Raw genomic sequence first — 23246 nt, forward strand, 5'->3', positions numbered from 1 at the left:
TGTAGGGAGCCGTGAGTGACAGTCACGGCTCTCTGCAGGGACATGATCGAGAAGTGAGCGACGGTATGTGTTCGCTCACTTCCCGATCTATTGAGCCGACGTGTGACAGTTTCATTGTCACACATCGGCTCAAACTATGAGGCTGAGTGAAAATCACTCACGTCATAGTTCTCTAACAAAACTGAACCTTATTTGTGTATCACTCGGCTGTAGATCCTCAAATCATTTCTGAATTGGTACTGACACTGTCCTTCCTTCTGGAGGGTGGCTACTTCTCCCATGATCCCTGTGTGTGTTATACAGTAGCCACCGATCCAAGCTCACTCCCATGATGGACTACAATCTCAATACAACTTGGACTACAATCTTATGTTTAGTTTACTATCATCGGGGTGAATTCGGAGCGGTGGCTACTTTAAAACACACAGGGACCAAGGGGAACAATAGTAGCCACCCCCAGAAGGAAGGACAGTGTCGGCACCGATTCAGAGGTGATTTGAGGATTTATAGCTGAGTCATACACAAATAAGGTCCAGTTTTTTTGTTCATAGTTAAGGTACTTGAATTCCTTTTTTTTTTTTTTTTTTTTTTTTTTTTAAGGTTTAACACCTGAGTTTAGGGTCACTTTAAAGGAGAACTATGGGGTCAGGGCTTTTCCCCATAGTTCTCCTTGGGGTAACGGGAGGACACAAACTAGCGTCCTCCCGTTACCCTAAGCTCAGCTGTAGCTCGCGGTATACTGAGACACCGGAGCGGATCCCGACATCGATGTCGAGATCCGCCCAGCTGCGAGACTGACAGCTGGCTCTGCTTATCCTAGAGGCAGAGCCAGCTGTACCCGCCCCCTCCCCCGTCTGTTCACCAGTCAGCGCTGGTGGATCGGAGCGGGGGATGCAGAGTGCCGTGACAGGATCGAGAGGTGAGCGAGCGCCGGTATCTGTTCGCTCACCTCCCGATCTACTTAGCCGACCGGTGTCAGTCTCATTGTCACAGGTCGGCTAGAACTATGAGGTGAGTGGAAATCCTCTCCCTCATAGTTCTCCTTTTAGGGTCAGTATTGTAGATGTAGATGTGTTTATACCTCTTGCAGGATCTACAGTTCAATGTCACAATAGCAGTTTTTCCACCAAACACACAGGGGGCTGCACTGATTGGAAATGTGCAGAATTTGGCAGTGATTGAGCACGAATTGTTATGTGCTTAGGGCTGTATCTCCATGTATTGGAGTGAAGTGTGATGCTGCCGTGTTGCATCCTATCTGTGTTTCAAGCCCTTGCCCTTTCAACATAAAAACCTGTTTTATTGCTTCATAGGTAAAAATTAATTGCCATTTGCAAGTAGAAGACACTGCAAACCCAATGAGAGAGGCTATAGAAATATTAACTAGGAATGCCTAACGATCAGCCGTGTACAGGAAGTGCTTGTGCTGTAAAGTGTAGAGTGTTTTTTTTTTTTTGTTCTTTTCACTGCTACGATATTCTGCCATGTTGCAGAAAAGCACACGTGTCGTCTTTCAGAATTCTGCATTGTAACCCTGACGAGCCCCCAGCGCATATTGTTTATTTGATGTGCCCTACAGTCCTTGGCACACTGTGATGTGCACCCCTGTGTTTCACTTCTTTTGCCAGCATCTCCATAGCCCCTCACCCCCTTTGCTAAAAAGTCCACACACAGGCACTGTTTTCTCACAGCAAGGCTTAGGATCTATATGAGGACTTGGGACCTCCACTACAGGCACCCACATTTTAATGATTGGACAGTAAAAGAGAGTGACAGCGCAGATTAATTCGGCTCTCCTTCTGTCAGCATTTTCACTTTGCTGCTGCTGTACCTGGCTTCTAGGGCTTGCCTTCCAGGTACTGCTATAGCTAGGGTTATAGTAGGCTGATGTACACAGTATCAGTTGTATGTTAAATTGTATTTGTTTTAAGAATATGTAGCTGCATTAGGTTTTTGTTCTTTATCTGGCGGATGTTTAACTTTAAATGATATGTAACCTATAAGATACATTTTTGGGTGTTTAAATATATACTTTGTTTTACTAGAATATTGCGTTATCTTTCCTATAGACCACTAACAACCGTTTCCTTTTTACAGCGTTAGTGTTCTGGTTGGGGCTCCCAAAGCAAACTCGAGTCAGCCAGATGTGGTGGAAGGAGGAGCAGTGTATTATTGTCCCTGGCAGAGAAATGACAGTGATTGCACTCTAATACCATTTGATACAAAAGGTAAGTACACATTGATCTTTAATCTTTTTGTAAACTATGTTTAGGATTGTCATTAGGAGGAGCTCGTCCGATAGGTATGTACTGCTGGATAATGTCCTAAAAAAATTGTAGCATTGAGCAAAAATCAACATTATACTTTAACATGACTTCCAGCAGACCTCATAATAAACTGTGAACATCCAGCTAATATGGGATTTGTTCGATCAGCATGTTCTGCCAGCACATAGAACAGGTACCAGCAGTCTAAAATCAGAATGCAAGTGCTTTCAGTTCTACATTTATGTTTAAAATGTTTACCTAAACCAGGGGCGGACTGGGCCGGGGGGCAGGGTGGCAATTGCCCCCCGGGCCTCTCTGATGCCATCGCGAACGGCCGCTGCCACCTGCCCCCGGCCAGCCGCCCGCCCTCCGCATCCGACGCGGCTCTGTGAATGGTGCGGCCGCTGCTCCTCAAGGAGGTGCTCGGGAGGCTCCAGCAGGGGGCCCTCTAACATGCCGCGTCTACCTGGTACAGCCAGTGCGGATTGCCTCGGTATGCGATCCGGCTGGCTGGATCAGGCAGACGCGGCCCTGTAATCAGGCGCTGTAGAGGGCAGCCCGTTGGGTCCTTCTGAGGACCCCCTTGAGGACCGAGCAGCAGCCGCATAGGATGCGGTCCGGCCGGGTGCAGGTGACAAACAGGCGGCAGAGGGAGATTGCCACTGCAGCTGGGGCCACAGCAGACACCCCCCCCCACCCACAACCAGAGTCCATGGAGCCCCCCACTGACCACCAGGCCAAGGTAAGGTGACAACATTTTTAAAAACAAAATCCCGGGACATTTTATCCCCGGGAGCATAAAACAAACTTTTTTATATATATATATATTCACCTGATCCCTGTATCCACCAAAAGTGCGGCCTCCCGTCTCCCACGCTGTTACAAGCTGCATACGGCGCGTGCTGGTTACTACTTAAACTGGCGCGCGCTGTGTGCAGCTTCTGAGAAGATACGCTATTAGCGTAGCGGGAGCGATGCAAAATGCTCAGCCGGCTTCCTCACTATGCTAATAGCGTATCTTCTCAGAAGCTGCACACAGCGCGCGCCAGTTTAAGTAGTAACCAGCACGGGCCGTACGCAGCTTTTAACAGCGTGGGAGATGGGAGGCCGCGCTTGTCGGTGGATCCAGGGATCAGGTGAGCATTAAAAAAAAAATTGCTTTATTTTATGTTCCCGGGGACATAATTTGTCAGGGGACGGTCTCCTGAATCCGGTCATTGTGCCCGGAAATCGGGGATGAATGTAGGGCTGCAACAACTAATCGACTAAGTCGATTATAATCGATGATTGAAAAAGTTGTCAACATTTTCAATCATCGATTAATCAGCTTTCGATTAGAACCTCCTCGCTGCCTAACGCGCGCCGCCCACATCCACGATCGGCACAGGGACGCGGGAAGAAGTAAGGAGGTGCAGGCGTGAGGGGATGACAGCTGCCGAAAGACAGTCCTGATCCCAGAAGCAAGTTGCTGGAAGACTGCTCATGTAGTCCTCTATAGCTGCTGGTATTTTGCATTGTGCTGTTTAATGTATTATTGCTGGGGTTTGTAGTCCCCAATACAGCAAAATACCACCAGCTATAGAGGACTTAAAATCCCAGCAATAGTACATTATAGCTGGTGGAATTCCACATTGCGCTGTGTAATGTATTGCTGGGATTTGTAGTCCTCTATAGCTGATGCTGTTCTGCATTGCTGTATAATGGTATTGCTGGGATTTATAGTCTGCTATAGCTGATGGTATTCTGCATTGATGTGTAATGTATTGCTGGGAATTGTAGTTCTCTATAGCCAATGCCATTCTGCAATGCTGTACAATGTATTTCTGAGATAGTGGCAGAACTACCAGGGTCGCTGCAGTCATGCACACGCACAGCCCTGACGAGGCATCCCTACAATACCAGTGTGCTTTACATTTCCTAAACCGATAAATACATTCACACTACTGTTACATGGATGGCAAAAGTGGCAGATGGGCGGGGAGAAGGCGGGGGAAGAGGCAAAGCGGGAGGGGGGTCAAGTTGCCGCACCATGGGCCTCTGGGGTGTACTTGCCCCCTGGGCTAAAAGTTGCCAGTCAGCCCCTGACCCAAACGAATGTTTTTGTGTAGATGTCTGCATGTGAAATTGACTTCTAGCTCTCCAAACGCCAACAGCAGATTTCCCCACAATCTTCCTGGCCTTGCTCCCTATCATCATTGACATAAAGAAGCCAAGGGTGGGGGTTGGGGCTGGTAATTTGTGTCAAGATCTTCCAACCTGTGCCCGCTTGCTTCAGAGCCGCTTGCTCTTACAGACCTGGCACTAGCATAACATGGTACCCATTGGACTGTGCTCTGGCATACTCCATGGTGATGGTGGGCAATGTTTGGGATTGCCTATGATGAGGGCAATGCCTGCACCGATGACATGGACCAATATCATAACCCTTATGTTTTTAGCACATGAGTAAGTTTAAATATAAGCTATTTCTGCATTTGTTGGGGATTTAAAATACATCATTCAGGATGTTTGCATAAAGCTCAAAAAAGTTGGCTTGATGGAACTTTACTAATATATATTTTATTATATTCTATTATAGGTAGGGGTCAGTAAGAGTTGTGCTGCTGTTTCTTCATTGTCTAATCAGCAAGATGGGTCCTTAGTGAAACGCCACTGCTTAGGTGTACTGGAGGTCAGGGACCTAGCTATGCAATGTGGTTGGGGATCACCAGATTGACTGAACAGAATTCATGTTTTAACAGGCAGAGCTTTCATATACATGTATTTTTTTTTGTATATATAATCTTCCCAAAGTTCAGCTTTAAGGGAAGAGAAACTATTTAACACTTGTGTTTTTTTGGGGTTTTTTTTATGTGCAAAAAAACTAGATGCCTTAAGGCATTTAGTCTCCTCTACATCAAGGGAGTAATCTCTCAGTTACTGTGTTTGAAGGTACACCTGTAGGACAGTTTGTCAGATCTTTGCTATGAGCACAGTGAATTATGGGTGAAATCCTAGTGACAACTATTGCACTCCTCTCCTGGGGCCCTATATTGCTCATTTATAATTTACATTGTTTATACTTTTTGGTCATAATTCTCTGAAATTGTATCTTTTACCATTTAATTTTTTGGGGAGGTGATTCATGATCAAGGCTCTGCTTGTGTGTTTTCAGTTATACGTCTGTTCAAAGTTAAAATGTTGACATCTGGGAATAATGGGCAGTAGTTTTATGCTCAACAAACACTTGAGATCTGCATTATGTAATTGGTGTACTGCACATACAGGCCTGTCACGAAAGTAACATTTATGTCTAGGAATTCATACTGGCTTCATAGCATAGGTGTAAGCAAACCTGTAGATACACAGTTGAATATATATTTGTGTAAACTGTCATATCTGAAGACAAAATTATATTTTCTTCTGGCACCTTAGTCCGGTCCTATGCATTATCTTTTCTCCACAGCTTGGTTAAAGCTAAGCTTCATCCTTACCTTCAATCTTGCACAATAATGTGGCAAAGATGAGGGCTTTTAAAGTATCAAAAACACCACTGGTATAGCACAAAAGTAAGTTTAAGATTACTTTTTTATTTTATACAAAGATATATAAAATTTTGATTGTGCATAATAAAACACTTAAAACGGTGATCCTTCCTTCATGATATGGCATACAATCAAGACCTCCCTTTATAAAGATACTAACCATATTGATAATTTAACCAAAGACCACAAAGAGTCCTAAAAGTGTGGCATTGTCATGGTATCAAGGGGTGCCAATGTTCCTCTACACGTTTTGAGCCCAATATAGGGGCTTCTTCAGGAGGACTAGGTTGGTGTGACCATCTGAAGGAAGAAGTGCATCTACAAAAACCAAAAGGCAAAGAACCCCTGCAATGTTGTCACCAGTTTAGGTAGCCGATTAGAGAAAAGAGCTGAGGTACATATAGGGGCCCTTGCTCTCGGATGTTGCTATGAGCTCCACATGATGCGGCCACCTGGCTTCTGTGGAGCTCATAGCAACCTAGTCCTCCTGCAGAAGCCCCTATATTGGGTGCAAAACACGTAGAGGAGCCTTGATACCATGACAATACTGCACTTTTTTGACTCTTTATGGTTTTTGGTTAAATTATCAACATTGTTGGTAACTTTATAAGGAAGGCTTTGATTGTATGCCATATTATGAAGGAAGGATCACCGTTTTAAGTGTTTTATTATGCACAATCAGATTTTATTTTATATCTTTTGTATAAAATAAAAATGTAATCTTAACTTATTTTTGTGCTATACCAGTGGTGTTTTCATACCTTTTTAAAAGCCCTCATCTTTGCCACATTATTATACATTTCCTCCTTGGGTGCGGTATTACTTCAGCTCCTTATTCAACCCCAAATTCTATATATAGCATTCTGTCTTGCACAGTTCTACAGGCTCACTTCATGCCGACCCTGCCCCATTTGATAATCTATATATCTTAAAAACCTTGTATTTGATGCATGCCCACATCTGCTGGTAAAAAGATTTACCTCATCTCCCTGATATTTTACTAAGCAGTAAAGATCCATGGTATTAATAATTAAACTTATTAATGGTATAGTAAGCAGAGCATTGTATCAAGTCTTGGTGCTAATATAAATCACTGTTACCTTTTTGTTTGTTTACAGTCTTTAAACACATTTTTACATTTTTAACAGGCAACCGCTTTTATGACTTCCAGTTCAAAGATTTGAATAGCACTTTAGAACAGGTGGAATATAAATCTGGGCAATGGTTTGGAGCAACCGTTCGATCGCATGGCAACTCCATACTGGTATGTTTTCAGAGTACACTTTAAACACTTGTATTGCTGTTAAAATGATCATGTTCTGGTTTGTTCTTTAGGGTGTAAAAAGTCAGTTTGCAAAATGGGATTAGATCAGTTTTGAGCGCATGCCAGTTGGCTGAACTCATGAACTCATCCCCTCATCCCTCCTGTATCCTCCATAATATAAAACAAAATATTAAAAAGCAAGAATAAACTCACCTCCGAGCAACACTGGCTGGTGGTTGAGCACTCGGTGCTCTCCAAGAGTCTGAGAAATGGTCCAATACAAGCATATACCAAAATACGATTTTAATTTTGTGTTAAGGAATCTTATAATTTGTCATTTATTTAAGTGCCATAGTACAAAACTTAAGGTTCTATATGCATTTCCACTTTTTGCAGTCAAATTTAAAAACCCTACAGAGCAGGAATAAAGGGAAAATCTTCCAGTGGGGACACTTGTTTTGGTGACAAATGTCTATGAAGAGGTTTACCTAACTTTGGAGAGATTGCCACTTGTTTTCTGTTGTGTCTACAAGACCGAGCCAAGGGATATCTATTGAATGTATGTGGGGGTGGTATTGGGGGTTTAAGATATTTGTAGAAGAGTGTCTGTGCCCGGTTAGCAGGAAGAGTATTGGATGGAAGGAATGTCCCTCCATGAATTAGATACCCAATAAAAGATAAAGCCAGCAAAGACCCGGGGGTAGAGGAAAATATTGCTTTACCATGATGTGTTTTTAAAGACAACTGGTTTCACTGGGACTCAGAGCGTTTTTGGGAGGGAAGGGCTCCCAATTCCATGGACCACATTTTGGGGGTTGCTGCACAGGTACTTATTAGTGCAGCTAGACCTAGCTGAGAGAGAATGTGTGTGTCTGTGTAAGGAACGACAGTGGGGGAAATTCATAAACGGGAGCCGACAAAATCTGGAACAGTTGTCCATAACAACCATTCAGCTTCCTTGTTACATTTTCAAAGCACAACTGAACAAACTAAAGAGATGCTGATTAGTTGCTATGGGCAACTGATTCAATTTGTCTGCTCCAGTTTTTATGAAAATTGCCTGCATCAAGGGACTTCCACAAGGACTAAGCAAGGCTCACTTGAGCCCAACCTTTGATGCATTTTCTTTGTCTGGATGCCTTTTAATCTTACATATGTATGGAATGAAGCTGGCGTTTTAAGAAACTAGAAGTTTCTCTGTCATGAGTCTAAATCCCCACAATATGCTTTAACTAGTTGTGGACACTGGGCGCATGCCCTTTGTGCTTCATTGAATTTTTCTGGGTGAGTATGCCATGTTCTGTCTTCGTGCTGCACTCCCTGCATTTGGTGGCAATTCCCAGCTGTCAAAATGTCAGTCAGGAATTGCTGTGTAATTTCAGCAGATATTACAGCTTCTGTCAAACAATTGTAAAGTATGTATGTAGTCATCTCAAGTAATGACTGTTATTACTGAGTAAACTGGCCCATAGCAAACATTTAAAAATGTCCCTGGTCCATAGAGGATTTACAGGTGGGAGACCTTAAAGGAGAACTATGGGGTCAGTGTTTGGTTTTCCCCATAGTTCTCCTTAGGGTAACGGGAGGACACAAACTAGCGGCCTCCCGTTACCATAAGCTCAGTATACCGCAAACTACAGCTCGCGGTATACTGAGACGCCGCAGCGGATCCAGGCGTAGATGACGGAATCCGCCCAGCTGCGTGAGTGACAGCTGGCTCTGCCTATCTAGAGGCAGAGCCAGCTGTACCCGCCCCCTCCCCCGTCCGTTCCGCCAGTCAGCGCTGGCAGATCGGAGCGGGGAGAGGGGAATCCAGCCCTCCCCCTGTCACGGCAGAGAGCCGTGACAGGATCGAGAGGTGAGCGAATCTGGTATGTGTTCGCTCACCTCCCGATCTACTGAGCCGACCTGTGACAGTCTCATTGTCAAAGGTCGGCTAGAACTATGAGGTGAGTGGAAATCAACTCATCTCATAGTTCTCCTTTTTAAAGGAGAACTATGGGGTAAGTGGTTTTCCCCATAGTTCTCCTAAGGGTCACGGGAGGACATAAACTAGTGCCCTCCCGTGACCCAAAGCTCAGTATATCGCGAGCTACAGCTCGCGGTATACTGAGGCCGCTGCAGCTGGGACGGATCCCGACAATACTGGTCGAGATCCACCCAGCTGCGTGATTGACAGCTGGCTCTGCCTATCTAGAGGCAGGGCAAGCTGTACCCGCCCCCCTCCCCGTCTGTTGCGCTAGTCAGCGCTGGAGGATCGGGGAGGGGGGAATCCCTGCAGGGAGCTGTGAGTGACAGTCACGGCTCTTTGCAGGGACATGATCGAGAAGCGAGCGACGGTATGCGGTCGCTCACTTCCCGATCTATTGAGCTGACGTGTGACAGTTTCATTGTCACGCGTCGGCTCCAACTATGACGAGTGAAAATCACTCACCTCATAGTTCTCCTTTAAGTGGTATAAGAAGACTCTGAACAATATTTTATTCAATTCTGTCACAAATAAAGGCATTTCAAAACAGGATCAGTGAGACGGATTTGATAAAATGTAAGCAGCTTCATTAATTCCCTCAGTTGCTTTAAAGTAGAAAGAAAAAAACTTGTCCCTAAACTCTTTTAATGGTCGCCGTTTTTAGTGGAAAAATCTTGATGAACACCTTGATGAACATCTGTATCATCTCCTGTGGTAAACCTTTTGCAGACCTATGCAAATGTTTCTGTCCCGAATTGCCAGAGTGGAGGTCGCATAAACCCCTAAATTGTCTCTCTTGCTAATGTATTTATGTATCCCTCCGGTTTGCTTTCTTAACATTATAGTGTCTCCTTTTCTAAGGCCTGTGCCCCAAGATACAGCTGGAGGACAATAAAAGAGGAAATACACCGTGATGTGGTAGGCACCTGCTACTTGTCATCGAACAACTTCACCAATATTGTGGAATACTCACCTTGTCGCTCAGGTATATAATTTTTCTATTAGATGTCAGGAATGTCAGAATTTGCCTAGGAACTTCACTCATTATGTTTGTTTTTATGAATACAGATACATATGGCGATGCCGGTCAGGGGTTCTGCCAAGGTGGCTTCTCTGCTGAATTTACAAAGGTAGTTTAATCCATGTATGAGGGTGGAGGTTATGTTTTGTGTGTGGTGTATGATGGTAGAAGTATTGTGGCGGTGGAGGTTATGTTATGGTCTGGGTGTGATTTTGGTGGTGCTAACTTATGTTCCCCCTAGACACTTAAAGTTGTCCTTCCTAACAGAACTGTATTTTGTAACCCTTTAAAAAACCCCAGATATTATATTAGTATAGTGACTTGTATACTATCTCATAACCCCATGGGGCATATCAATAAAGTAGTGAATCTGACATTCCGCTAACATTCTCTGCAGGTCAATCTTCTAGGCGCATGGGTTTTTTAAATGGCAAAATGGTAAATGATTCACCAATAGTGTTTGGTTACATTTACTGCTTTTATTATTAGACCACTGTGTGTCTGTTTGCAAAAATGTGCATTTGTGCAGGTCAGTCCACCTGAAATTGATATTTCAGTTGTAGGGGACATGTGAAGGATGTAAACTACATGTTCTTGGATTTTACTGATACCTGCCATAATTCTTGGGCTCTGTTTAAACAATCCCCCCGCCCTCCCTCTGAGGCCAACAAGAATTCCTTGGTTAGCCCCAGGCTTTAACCTCTATGGCAAAACCCAAGTCAAGAGCCCACTTTCTCCACAAGCCCTGGGGCTAGCCAGATGGTCTGGGCAGAAGTCCTTGACACCTTGTTGGTACAGAGGACTTGAACACCATAGGAATCCCATCTCCCAATTAACCTTCTGGAGCTTTGGACTATATGGCTGTCCCTATAATGCTTGAGATCCTGACTGGAGGGTCACCCGATCAGGATCCAGTGGGACAATGTCATAACAGTGGTGTGCATCAACCACCAAAGAGCAACCAGAAGCCTTGTCACAGCAAGAGAGGTGGAAAGAATTCTGTCCTAAGCTGACATGGAGAATTGACAGGCAGACTGTCTCAGCCAGCAGCACTTGGACCCAGGGGTGTTGCCCCTACATACAAAGGTGTTTGAGAACCTGTGTGACAGGTGGGAGATGCCAAATGTGAACCTTTTGGCCTCAAGATTCAAGCCTCAAGATTCAACAACAAACTAGAAAGGTTCCTCTCCAGGTTCAGAGATCCTCCTGCAGACGCAGTGGATGCTTTGGTGGTTTTGTGGGATCAATACAGCCTGATCTACACCTTTCCTTTCCTGTAACTCCATCCTCCTCCTATGCTCCTACAGCATTGAGATGAAGGGCATTCCAGTGATCCGTACAGCTCTGCATTGGTACAGGCAGACATGGTACTCGGACCTGATCAGAAGCTCTGTGGGCCTTTCGAGATCTGGATAGTCTGTCTTAAGGACCGGTTTACCACCCTGCTTTTTGGTCACTCGCTTTAACAGCATGGCCCTGAACATTTTGTACATGGTGTCACATGTGTATGCCACTATTCATTCATCTGTTACTTTGCAGGGTTTTAATTTGGTTCTCTTGGTTCCTAAAACTCCACCTTTTTGAACTGGTCAGGGACATTCCCCTTTCCGCTCTTACAAGGTTACCTTTCCATTCCATGTCACCATCACTTCTGCAAGGCATGTGTCAAATGGCAGCTTTGTCCTGTAAAGAACCTTTTTTGTCTTGCACAAGAACTGGGTGGTTTTACGACCTAGAGCATCATACTTTTTTAATGTTCTTTTGGCCTAAATAAATATGTTGGCCTTTATAACTATAACAATGCGGTTATAAAACAGTGTCAGACACTGGCATAGTGGTTTGCATTGCTGGCATTCTGGGTTCCATTTCAACAGGTTCTACGTGGAGCCTTTGTTTAATTGAAATGTACTGTTACAATTATTGCATTCTGGATAATCTGGCTCCTTTTCATAAATTAGATTTTAAATCCCACTGGCTTACTTTCCTATTCTGTTTTTATTTAATTTATTTTTCAGAGTGGAAGAGTATTACTGGGAGGACCTGGCAGTTATTTTTGGCAAGGTACAGTTGTCCTGTAATTATTTTACCTAAATATACGTTGCTGTATCTAATATCGGTGTTTATCACATTTATTAATACATATTTGTGTATGACCAACTGTTATGTTTTGTGAATAACCGGAAAGGAATTTTATCTATTTTATATATTTGATAATACAGGCAGTTAAAGTTCATCTTTCATGATTGAAATGGGAGGCCGTCGCTGACTGTGCACAGAATTGCTGGTTGCTTGCGTGTTGCTTTACACCAATGCATTCAGTTGCTAATCCCAAAAAAATAGAGATGCAAAATCTGTACTTTCACTTGCTGCATGCATGTTACATGTCGGTGATTAAACCATAATGGTACAGGGGAAAGCACAGGAAGTGGAGGTGGGTGTTGACTTGCTATACTGGGAAAAGTACCCAGGATTGGAGGGAGGGCTGTAGGGCATAAAACGGGGCTCTAAAGAAGATAACTAACTTTTTTTTTTATTTTATTTATTTTTTTTAGCTTTAGTTTTGCACACTTTTATGAATTGGAGTTCTATTTTGGTGATTTTACCATTCCCTTTTTTTCTTTGAAATGGATCATCTGGTTATTCTTTAATCCCACATGGCTAGAGTTCTAGGGAGACCATTGTTGGACAACTAGCATTTTCAGAAGAAGGCTATCTCTCGAATTGCAAGTACATAAAAAAAAACTGATCTTATTTAACCATGATGTGGACATTCTCTTGATTATCTAGCATTACAGAGGAGTCCAGTTCATGTTCTAGAGGAGGCAGGGAATTTTAGGGTGGAATCAATATTTAGGTAAAGATAGAACTCGCACCAGTCGTATAAGCCTCAAGAATAGCTGCATTATTGTTTGGATACCCTTTTGGCAGAAGAGGTCAAGAAGAAAAGCGATGTAACCTCCTATATCGCACAGTCTTGCTTTCCACCTGAGGACTTACCAGCATGTTGCGGACATACCAGCTTTTTTCTACTGTTCTCAACACAAACCGTAAATGTACACCATGCTTCATATCGCATAGTATGCACAGTAAGTCAAAGGCTGGAGAATAGTGTAGCTGACATCTGAAGGTGCTGGAATTATCAAAACAGAACCTGACTTGACTTGTTAGTTTACTAATGACTTTTGTTTTTGCTGCGCCCAGAAGTCCACTCCTTAGTTGGAAACCTGTTGTACGTTCACTCTCCAATTCCGTACCACTGCTCTGATCCCCAACTCTGTCCTGCTGCCCTAATTCCCACCACCAATGGGTGAAAATTGTGATGCTTCTAGTTCAGGCAGTGCACAACCGGTTTACTCTCATTTTGAAACTTATGATTTTGTTTCCGCTTTTATGAATAGATGAAAATTAGCTAACATTTTTGCATTTTGTTTTAGGTCAGGTGATTACAGCAACTGAAGATGAAATCAGGAAATCTTTTTACCCAGAATACTTTATCTTGGAGATTAAAGGACAAATGCACACCCGCCAAGCACATGGCTCTTATGATGACAGTTACTTAGGTGAGACATTTTAATGTTGTGTTTTTTTATATCTGCAGTCTTAAAGTGTATTTCCACCTTTTGCTGTCAAATTTGAGAAACCCCCTTATATGTTTTGTGTTCCCATTTACGGATCATACCTAAAAATAAAAAAAAAAAAATTGCCTACCATTTAGATATTTGGTGAAGGCCTTTGTTCAGATTTCAGGGTACTTTGAGCAGTTTAAGTGAAAGTAGAGGGACAAACTGAGGAGCAGACTGAGCTTCTTTATTAACATACAATGCTTCCAAGCCTCTAAGCCTTTATTAGGACCAACGGTGTTCAAATCTAATTTACAACTAAGATCTGTCAGCACAGTACAGAAATGGTTAATTAGAGTAAACATAACTCCCCACCACCTCCTGTTTAACTTTACATAGGGGGGAAGCCAGGAAGGATGTCTTAAGCAAGTAAAAAAGCACTTCAAACTAAAATTTTAAAAGATTGCTTACAGTTTAAGTCCTATGTGAGTGTTAACACGTAACAAAGTAGGTGTTATCCCAATTTGCATGCAAAAGTGGAAATACATTTTAAAGCTTAAATACGCTTCCAACTTGTGATAACAATTTGAGCATTTCAAAATGGTGAGAAAATATTTGCATTTCAATTTGTTTCTACAAAGGTTGTAGGTCTTTGTTATATAAATTGTATAGCAGAGCACACTTCATTTTCTTTTAAGAGTGCTAAGTGTTGGCTCAGGCTATTATCTGTAGGCTGATCAATTGCACTTCAATTGACCTGGCCCTTTTTGGTTCTGTAATCTTGTTCTCAGGGAGGTTTAATGTCAACAAATGGCACTTGGAGCGTGTGCTGCTGTACAGCCTTTAGAAATAGTTGTCCATTGACAAAGTTACATCTATTCAGCTCTGTTAACACAGCACAAAAGCAAGCTGGCAGCAGGGTCTCCGCTGAGAGTGCTTGATTTCCCATTCCTTGTGCTACATACAAATCATCAAATAGGCAGCAGCCAAAGCTGCAGATGCATAAAATGTAAGTAGCTTTAGCCACCAGGGTTTTCACTTCTAGATGTGGCTATGCTTTTTATACTTGTAGTAGTCCTTGTTATACTATGTATCAGACATGCACGTCTCAGTGGTCTTTTATCTTGTTTCCTCTGAATTGTTTGCTTTTTATGTTCTTTTTCTCAGGATATTCTGTTGCAGTTGGTGAGTTCAGTGGAGATGGCACCGAGGGTGAGTCACTCTTTGCGAAACTTACCAGCACAGTTATGTTCTTTTTTATAGTACATTTTTGTAATGAGCTGAACTGTTGACCACAGATCCGAAAGCAGGTTTTTTTTTTTAAAGAAATTCATTCTATATACAGGGTACTTAGCCTACTGCTCCCTGAAAATGCCCATCCGGAGTTGCATGTTTCCTATGCTGTAGGTTTTCATTTTTTCAATTGTATATAATGCTTGTATTTATTTTTTGGGAAAACTCTCTATGAAGAGTGACCACACGGGGAGAAGAAAATGTCAAGCTATACTGTGAAAACTGTTTAAATGAGAGCAAATTAGTAAATGTAAAGAAATGAGTGGTGATATCTTATAGGGTTATACTAGGCTGTACATTAAAGCAGTACAGTAGGTTTAGGTAAATGCTTCAATTACAGGGGATAATACCATATAGCTATACAGTGCTAAGATATTGCATACCAAAAAAAATATTGAATGTGGTTAGGACTTTATAATTAAAAATAAAATCAAGGATACCATGTGCTTCTATAACATTGTTAATGATTTGCTTAACAAATATATAGTTTTTCTTGCTGCACATAGTTCGATGAGTTATCGAATAGCCAGTATTTAATTTTTTAATTCTAGTTGCCTGTCGGAATCTTGACTTGTCAATCAATAACTGTACATTGGTAGACCCAAAATAACATCTATGAAGTACCATGTTTTCTAGTTCACCAGTTTTTAACCCCATTTTTTTTTTTTCTCTCTCCATTGCAGATTTTGTGGCCGGAGTCCCAAAAGGAAATATGACTTTTGGATATGTAAGAATTAATTACTATTTAAATGGTCCTGTTTTTCTATGCACTTAAACATAATGTAAAAGTAAGCCTAAAGCTGGGTATACACTTGTAGATTTGGGTCAGACATGCCAGTGCCTGTGTTATTGACTGTAAACCCTGTTTCTATGTGTATTTTGTGATTTATATATTTGTACACATACTCATTACTTGTTTTGTAGTGGTATTTTTTAATAGAGTAGTTGTGCTTTCCTGCTCTTCTGGCTGCAAATCTATGAGTCATGCAGCTCGATGATATAACTGTACAATTCATTCCCTTAACTGTCCACAGATTTCTAGGGAGATTTTCATCATTAAATCACACAGTGGAACTAGCCATTCACAAAGAAAGATTGTCAGTTGTGATGAAAGATCATGTGCTTGAATTACTGTAGATGTAACTGCGATACTGTTTTACAAAGCCATCTTCAATGGTGTTCATATCACTGAAGAGTGAAACCAATAATTTGATGTGCGGGCAATATAGGTGCATGGTTTCTGTAATCCACTCAGTCAATGTCTTCAGCTTTAAGGTGCCCACACAAATTTTCTGTGGTCAGATGGAAAAAGTGCAACAGATTGGCCCAGGTGGAGATTACTCCATCCACACAGTTAAGTGCAGAAGGAGGAATCTGTTGCACCTTTTCCATCTGACCATAGAAAATCTGCAGATAATTGTAAGGTGTGTGGGCAGCTTTAGGTACACATTCAACTGTATGGAGCTGGCTTTTGAAAATTGCTATTTACATGCTTTGTATGCTAGATGGGTATAATGTGAAGACTTGGTACCTATTCACACCTGAGTGTTTAGTAGCCCAAAGATTGACGCTACATCCCATTGACTACTACTGTATAGTGCCTATTCACATCTGAACACTCAGCTAAAATGCTATTTGCTAAATACAGGAGCAGAATCAAGTATTGTGACGCCATGGGCTTTAAAGGAGCACCTGAAAAATGCTTGTAAACATGTTGGCGTGCATTTTCTTCAATTTTGCTTCTTTACTACTACGAAGTAGTGCATAAAATGCAATACAATGCAAAAGAACCACTTGTTGCTGTGCTCATGCTTGGGTGTGAATGAAGTCTTGAGCTTGCCTATAGAAATGTATCCAAAGAAAATGCACAGGACTTATAGTAGAATTGGTTTGTGTATTCAGAATTATGTTCAGTAACAACAAACACCTTTTTATTTTAAAGGTAACTATTCTAAATGGCACCAATCTGAAATCCTTGTACAACTTCTCAGGAGAGCAAGTAAGTATGCAGCTTCTACATTAATGTATTTCCTATTTGATTTATAAAGTATTACTGCAACTGTCTACATTAAAAAAAAATTATATATATTATTTATTCCATGGAAGAAACAATTTTAATATGTTGGGAAAAAACGTTTGTTTTTTGGGGTGGTATACTGGTATAAATGAAAATGAAATCCATCCTTTAATATGACCCAAGCATTTCTCCTTACGTTGATCTGCACCTTAAAGTGTAACTGCAGACCAAAGAATTGAGTGTAAAAATGTCCCTATTTTATCTCATTCTATCCCAGCAACAGTGGTCATGGGCATAGAAAATCTCCCAAAAGCAATAAAAACCAGACAAAGCCTCTAGGCCTTCCCCCACTCAGAACGTTTAAAAAGAAAGTAACTTACCGTAACCCAAGGCTGAATTAATCCTTAAGTATTATAAAACTTGCAATCCCCCCGATAATGAACCATATCAAATAAATTGACATTGCTCAGCAAAGTATTTCTATACATTTTTGCCCAGACACTTAGTCATCATGTTTCCAAACAGCTGGCTCCAACTTGGTTTTTGCCTTCCTGAACCCCCTGTCCAGTACAAAATCACAAGGGTCAGCACTGTCTCCAGCAGCTGTCTATCTACTAGCTTGGAGGTGGGAGAAGCAGGGGACTGACTTGCCCCGATTGTCTAATTTGTGGCAACACACACAGCTTACTAACACAAAGGTGGCTCCATAGGACCCTGCAAGGGAAAGGAGCTATCCAAAAACAGAATATCAGGGCCATTGCTCAGGGGGCCAGCTAATTCTGCAGGAAATGTTTTATCAAGAGAGGCAGCTAAGTGATTTAGGGCCGGTTCACACCAGAGTGTTGCAGAGCGGTCGGCCTCAAACGCACTGGAGCGCAAACTGGCTTCCTGCGTTCAGGGGTGGGAGAGGGCGTGGTGGTGCATTAAAGTCAATGGCACTGCAGCTATGCCCGCACCCCAATCACCTGAACGCTAGTGCCTGTGTTCTGGTCCAGTGCGATCTGCAAAAATGCTGCATGCACTATTTTTGCAGATCACACTGGACACCAAATCACTTAAAAACCTTTTGACTTTAGCATTACTTTAACGTTTCAAAAAACCCAATCCTGTCCCTAACCTTAACTTAAACTTAACAGAGTTGAACACAAATTCTGACACTTGGGTTAATGTTAGCGGGCTGACCGCTAACATTGAAACATGACCAAGTTCTTCCTCTAACCTTACCCCGAACTTAATGCGCACCTGATCTGTGAAATACTCTCAAAGAGCAGAATTGCCTTATTCTTGCCGAATGCCCCAATGCTTTACGTTTCCTACACTGAGCACTTAAAATGCTCACATCCCAAATGATTTAGTACAGAGTAAGCCACATTCAGATCAAACTTAAATACAAACAGATAATATATATGATTATTCTCAATATAACACTGTTGCATTCTAAAAATGTTCTCTCTAAACACTTCCCTTTCTAGGCCTGAGCCTGTTTTTCTCAGATCCAGGCCTGACTTCATTGTCTAGAAATAGGATGAGAGAACAAATCACCATTTTCCTATCTATATAATGAACATGAATGCAATGATTTGCCTAATTATCATGCTGTATAAAATCCTAATTTAATAGTAAATTGAGGCACACCCCACCATTATAACAGGGTCACTGACGCTTCGGTGACCCCATAAACCCATGTGGCATTAATTACACCCGCCTTAGTGGTGAAGATGGTATGACTATATATTTGTGTGGGATTAGAGATGAATGTGAACAAATGAGTAGACAAGGGATATATAATAAAAAAATGTTCTTTCTTTTTAATCTTTAGATGGCTTCATACTTTGGTTATGCTGTGGCAGCCACTGACCTCAACAATGATGGGTAAGCCATTACAAGCTATTGCTTCATATCTTGCACTGATTAGTACAGGAAACTGAACCATCTAACTAATCTGATGCAGCTGTTTCAGGATTACAAAACAAATTTGTCATAAGTTTTATATGTAGGCTGCATTGCTAACCTCTCCTTTTGAGAAGGCCATTTGCCTGGCTGTCATGTTGATAGTTTGACCTGATACTGTCTGAGTCACTGACCTGGAACAAGCATAGAGAATGGGAATTTGTGATTCATAAATAACACAAGATGGAGTATTCAAATGTAGTCCAATACTGGCATCTTCCAAATTCCTCAATAGACAGGTATACTTTAATTTCTGCCAGTACTATGCAGTAGCAGTTGTGGATAGATAGCAGTTCACTGGGTTATAAAGAGTTGATCTGTATGCGTTTTTTTTTCTTAAGAATTTATAGGTGCCTGAATATCGACTGAAGTTGTAACTGGCATTATATAGTCATGCATTTAATAGTTTGTTTTTATCTGGTGCAGATTGGATGACCTGATAATAGGTGCTCCTCTGTTTATGGAGAGAACCCATGATGGCAGAATTCAGGAGGTGGGACGTGTCTATATCTACCTGCAAGATTACAATATGTCCAGTACTCCATCCATGGTCCTAACTGGACAGCACGAATATGGCCGCTTTGGTAGTTCTATTGCTTTTTTGGGAGATTTGGATCAAGATGGATTTAATGGTAACTAAAGAAAGATGTAAAAAAAAAATGTATATATTTAGATTTTTTGTTTTTGCTGTCTCACTTGCTCTTTATTTGCATTCATTCTGTTTTCTCTTCTTTTTGATTCTGTTTCTTAACTTTGCCTTAGACTTTTATTATAAGGTGTCTTGTTTGCCCCTGTGACTTAATATGTAGCACCAGAAATTCGCTGTTGATGAATTTTTAGTTCTGGGACCTAACTGAAGTTTTCTGTGCAATAAGCAGTGCTGCTTCTGCTAGAATTTAGTATCTTTTGAGCATCCAGTGTTGGTGAAAGATGTGCTGAATATTTTACAGCTTTAGTTTGTTTTTTTATAACCAGCAATAAAATAGAATGTTACTTTTCAGATATCGCCATTGGTGCTCCATTTGATGGTAAAGACAGCAGGGGAGCAGTTTTTATCTTCAATGGCAATGCTGCTGGCCTGAACCCTAAACCTTCCCAGGTGCTGGAAGGGATGTGGGGCAGTTCACCGGAACCTGCGTTCTTCGGTTTTTCCACCAGAGGAGGAAAAGACCTTGATGGCAATGGGTATCCAGGTATGTCAACCTAATAACGGTACTGTTCCCCCAATGTGCAAAGAACCTATCAGGATATAAATACGGAAGCTTCAATTGCTCACTTTTTCTGATGGGGCAAGCTCCGGGGCTGTTCATGTTAGTTCAGCTATTCGTTGAATCAATGATGCAGAGCTAACCTGTATTTCAGATTCAAGAACACCTGACATGCACATGGTGGTTCTGAGTCTCTGACTTGCCAAGTATAAAAGTAAGAATAATGATCACAACCCTGAACTTGCACCATGAAAAACTAGTCCGCATTGGCAGCTCCCATATTACATTATCACAGTGTATCGGTCACTAAAACTAAAGTTACTGATTTTAATAAAACCCAAGCCCTCAATTTTTGCACTTTAATTTACTTGCATATGCCCTTTCCAATTATCTCATGTTAAATGTTTTTTTGGTTTTTTTTTTTCTAGACCTTATTGTGGGTGCATTTGGTGTTGACAAAGCTTTAGTGTACCGGTAAGTATGCTTGGAATCTGGCTGATTTTATATAGACAGAGCAGTTAGATTTTTTGAAAAACATCTGGTTCTTTCATTTACAAACCTTTGTTGCCAGGCCAATTATTTCTACAACAATATTTTTATAGGATTACATGTGCATTTAACACATTTTAATGTTTTTTGTTTGTTTTTTTTACCTGTAAAAGCCTTCTTTGTGTAGACCTCCAAAACCTCTGACTCCTGATTAGTGATGCCAGCTTGGATGCAATGTCAGCAGCCCCAGCAGACAGAGCGGTCACAAGTGGCATTCTATAGTATTTCACTCCTCTCCAACTGCTACCTAAAATGATATGTAGGGCAGAGAAGCTGGACCAGCACAGAGTAATTGGACTACCAGAAGATGAGAGGGCTATGACATGCTATGCGGGAGGAAGTGCGCTAGGGAAGAGACTCTTCTAAAGTAGTCAAATTTTCTAGCAAGTTCAGAGTCGCAATGCATGTGAATAAAAATAATTTATGAAAATAAATTTCCTGAGAGTAATCAATTTAAAACACGAGATTCTCTAATTTTACCTGTGGTTTTTGTTGGTGACCATTTCTTTAAGGCCCTGGTGTCCAGCCTGCAGCCCTTTGACAATGATTGTGAAGCTCTCAGGATCCCTGCAGGCACTTTTCTAGGTTTTGGTGCTTACTTAAGCCAGTGAAGGAAAAATATTCTTTAGGCTGGCTTTTAGCAGTTACATTTTTTTTTTTCCTTCACAGTATCTTACTTTTTTCTTTGTCAATGATTTTTGTGTTTTTTCTTCTGTGATCTTTTACACTGGATCTTGCTGACAGAGATATATCTGAGGGCTGTAGGGTGCACAAATGTGGAAGCGCCAATTTCAAAAAGGACTGTAATAGCAGTGATCTCTCGTAGTCTTGTGTAATGTGTCCCCAGTCTATATCTCCTGACCCATGTCTCTAGTCTCTACCAACACTCACGGTGTGTTTGCCGTTTCTGACCATCTCCTGCAGCATGTCTGCGGTCTTTGACCATGCTGTGTAGTATGCCCTTTGGCTCTGACCATCTCCTGCAGCATGTCTGCAGTCTGACAGCTTTGTGCACCATGACATTTATTGAATATTATATGTGGCCCTTTGGAGATGTGAGGGGCTGTACTTTAGGTCCACTATATCAAGTTAAATGACCACAACTACTTTAAGGGCTTCAAGAAAGCTTATTTCAAAATCGCCGTCTAAAGCGAATATTTGTGTGACATTAGCTGTAGACGCTTTGATACATAAGACGCAGTGTGGCAGCTATCTGGGAGTATGTTTTCTGCCATTTCAGAAGTATTCGGTGACATATAAAGTAGAACAGTAAACGTAGTTGTCATTGGTAATAGTCTGGCTTAGACCTTCTGGGGAAAAAAAAACCTGCTTCCTCCTTTAGTTGATCTTCCTGTAATTGGAAATGTATCTATATATGATTCCATTTAATGACTATTGAGTTCTTATGTCTGCATTCTTCAGGAACCGCTAATGATTCAGGGAAAAGCTGGACTCTAATATCACTATAATCACATTTTCTGTTAATATTCATTTCTGCAGTGGGCGTCCAATTGTTCATGCCAGCGCCTCTCTGTCCATCTCTTCAACTATGATAAACCCTGAGGAGAAGACATGCATGACTGTGGTTGATAACAAAAATATGCCAGTATCGTGGTGAGTGCAAAATTTTGCCGTTTAACATTTTGTTATTCTCTGTATTGAAATAGTATTCTGAAAGACAGTCTAGTACCATTCTGACATGTGCAATTCGGTAACATGCGTTACTGCAGCACACACAAAAGCACAATACATGGTGCACTCTATTGCCCTTCATTTTTAATGGCGCCGCAATTCACAGATGTGAAGCATTTTGTATGTTGCGGTGCACTACAGTAAAACAATACTGCAGCTGTTTTAGAACAAGCTTGAGGTGTGTGGAAAACCTATTCAAAATAAATGCATGGTCTTACTGCTATGCAGGTTAATGCGCATATCACATTAACATTGTTTGAATCTAGCCTCTTGATGCATGTTTATTCTTTAACTTGGAATCTAATTTTGTTTTTACTGCTATGTGTGGTAATTTAGCATCTGTCTGCAGAAATGTCAATCGCAAGACCTCCGTGTGCTTGTGAGTGGTGTGGGTGGTACATTGTCCTATGCCTCTTCAGGCTGTTTTTTGTCATTCTAAAATGTTGTAAGATACCATTTAAGGAACTCTTGTTACTTTCTGAAAAGTGCTGATTGCATGTTTCACTCTGGATTCAGGCTTTTTCTTGTTATGGTAGAGTGGAGCTGTAGGTGCTTGCATACTACATGGTCCTTCCTTGTTATGATAGAGTGAAGGAGTAAGTGGCTGCAGCCTAGACGGTTCTTTCTTGTTATGGTGGATTGAAGCAGTCGGTGGCTGCACACTAGATGATTCTTTCTTGGTTGTGGGTACAGTGGAGGAGTAGCTGGTTGCATATTAGGTGGTTCTTTCTTATTATGGTAGAGTGGAGGAGTAGCTGGTTGCGTATTAGGTGGTTCTTATTATGGTAGAGTGGAGGAGTAGCTGGTTGCATACTAGGTGGTTCTTTCTTATGGTAGTGTGCAGGAGTAGCTGGTTGCATATTAGGTGGTTCCTTCTTATTATGGTAGAGTGGAGGAGTAGCTGGTTGCATACTAGGTGGTTCTTTCTTATT

At 41.6% G+C, this 23246-nt stretch overlaps 1 protein-coding gene across 1 annotated transcript in view; it reads left to right on the forward strand.

The window, feature by feature from the left end:
• ITGA5 (integrin subunit alpha 5) overlaps positions 1-23246 on the forward strand; it is a 92545-nt gene that overhangs the window by 45702 nt on the left and 23597 nt on the right. Inside the window, exons 2-15 of the mRNA XM_018568932.1 lie at positions 2098-2228; positions 6940-7055; positions 9886-10009; positions 10093-10154; positions 12061-12106; positions 13480-13605; positions 14773-14817; positions 15582-15625; positions 16841-16897; positions 18735-18787; positions 19292-19497; positions 19867-20058; positions 20502-20547; positions 22123-22236. Of these exons, the coding sequence (XP_018424434.1) occupies positions 2098-2228; positions 6940-7055; positions 9886-10009; positions 10093-10154; positions 12061-12106; positions 13480-13605; positions 14773-14817; positions 15582-15625; positions 16841-16897; positions 18735-18787; positions 19292-19497; positions 19867-20058; positions 20502-20547; positions 22123-22236 (1362 nt within the window). The remainder of the gene's footprint in view (positions 1-2097; positions 2229-6939; positions 7056-9885; positions 10010-10092; positions 10155-12060; positions 12107-13479; positions 13606-14772; positions 14818-15581; positions 15626-16840; positions 16898-18734; positions 18788-19291; positions 19498-19866; positions 20059-20501; positions 20548-22122; positions 22237-23246) is intronic.

The sequence above is a fragment of the Nanorana parkeri genome, unplaced genomic scaffold (assembly GCF_000935625.1).
Source record: "Nanorana parkeri isolate BGI_ZX_2015 unplaced genomic scaffold, ASM93562v1 scaffold33, whole genome shotgun sequence".
In the NCBI taxonomy this organism is placed as follows: Eukaryota; Metazoa; Chordata; class Amphibia; order Anura; family Dicroglossidae; genus Nanorana; species Nanorana parkeri.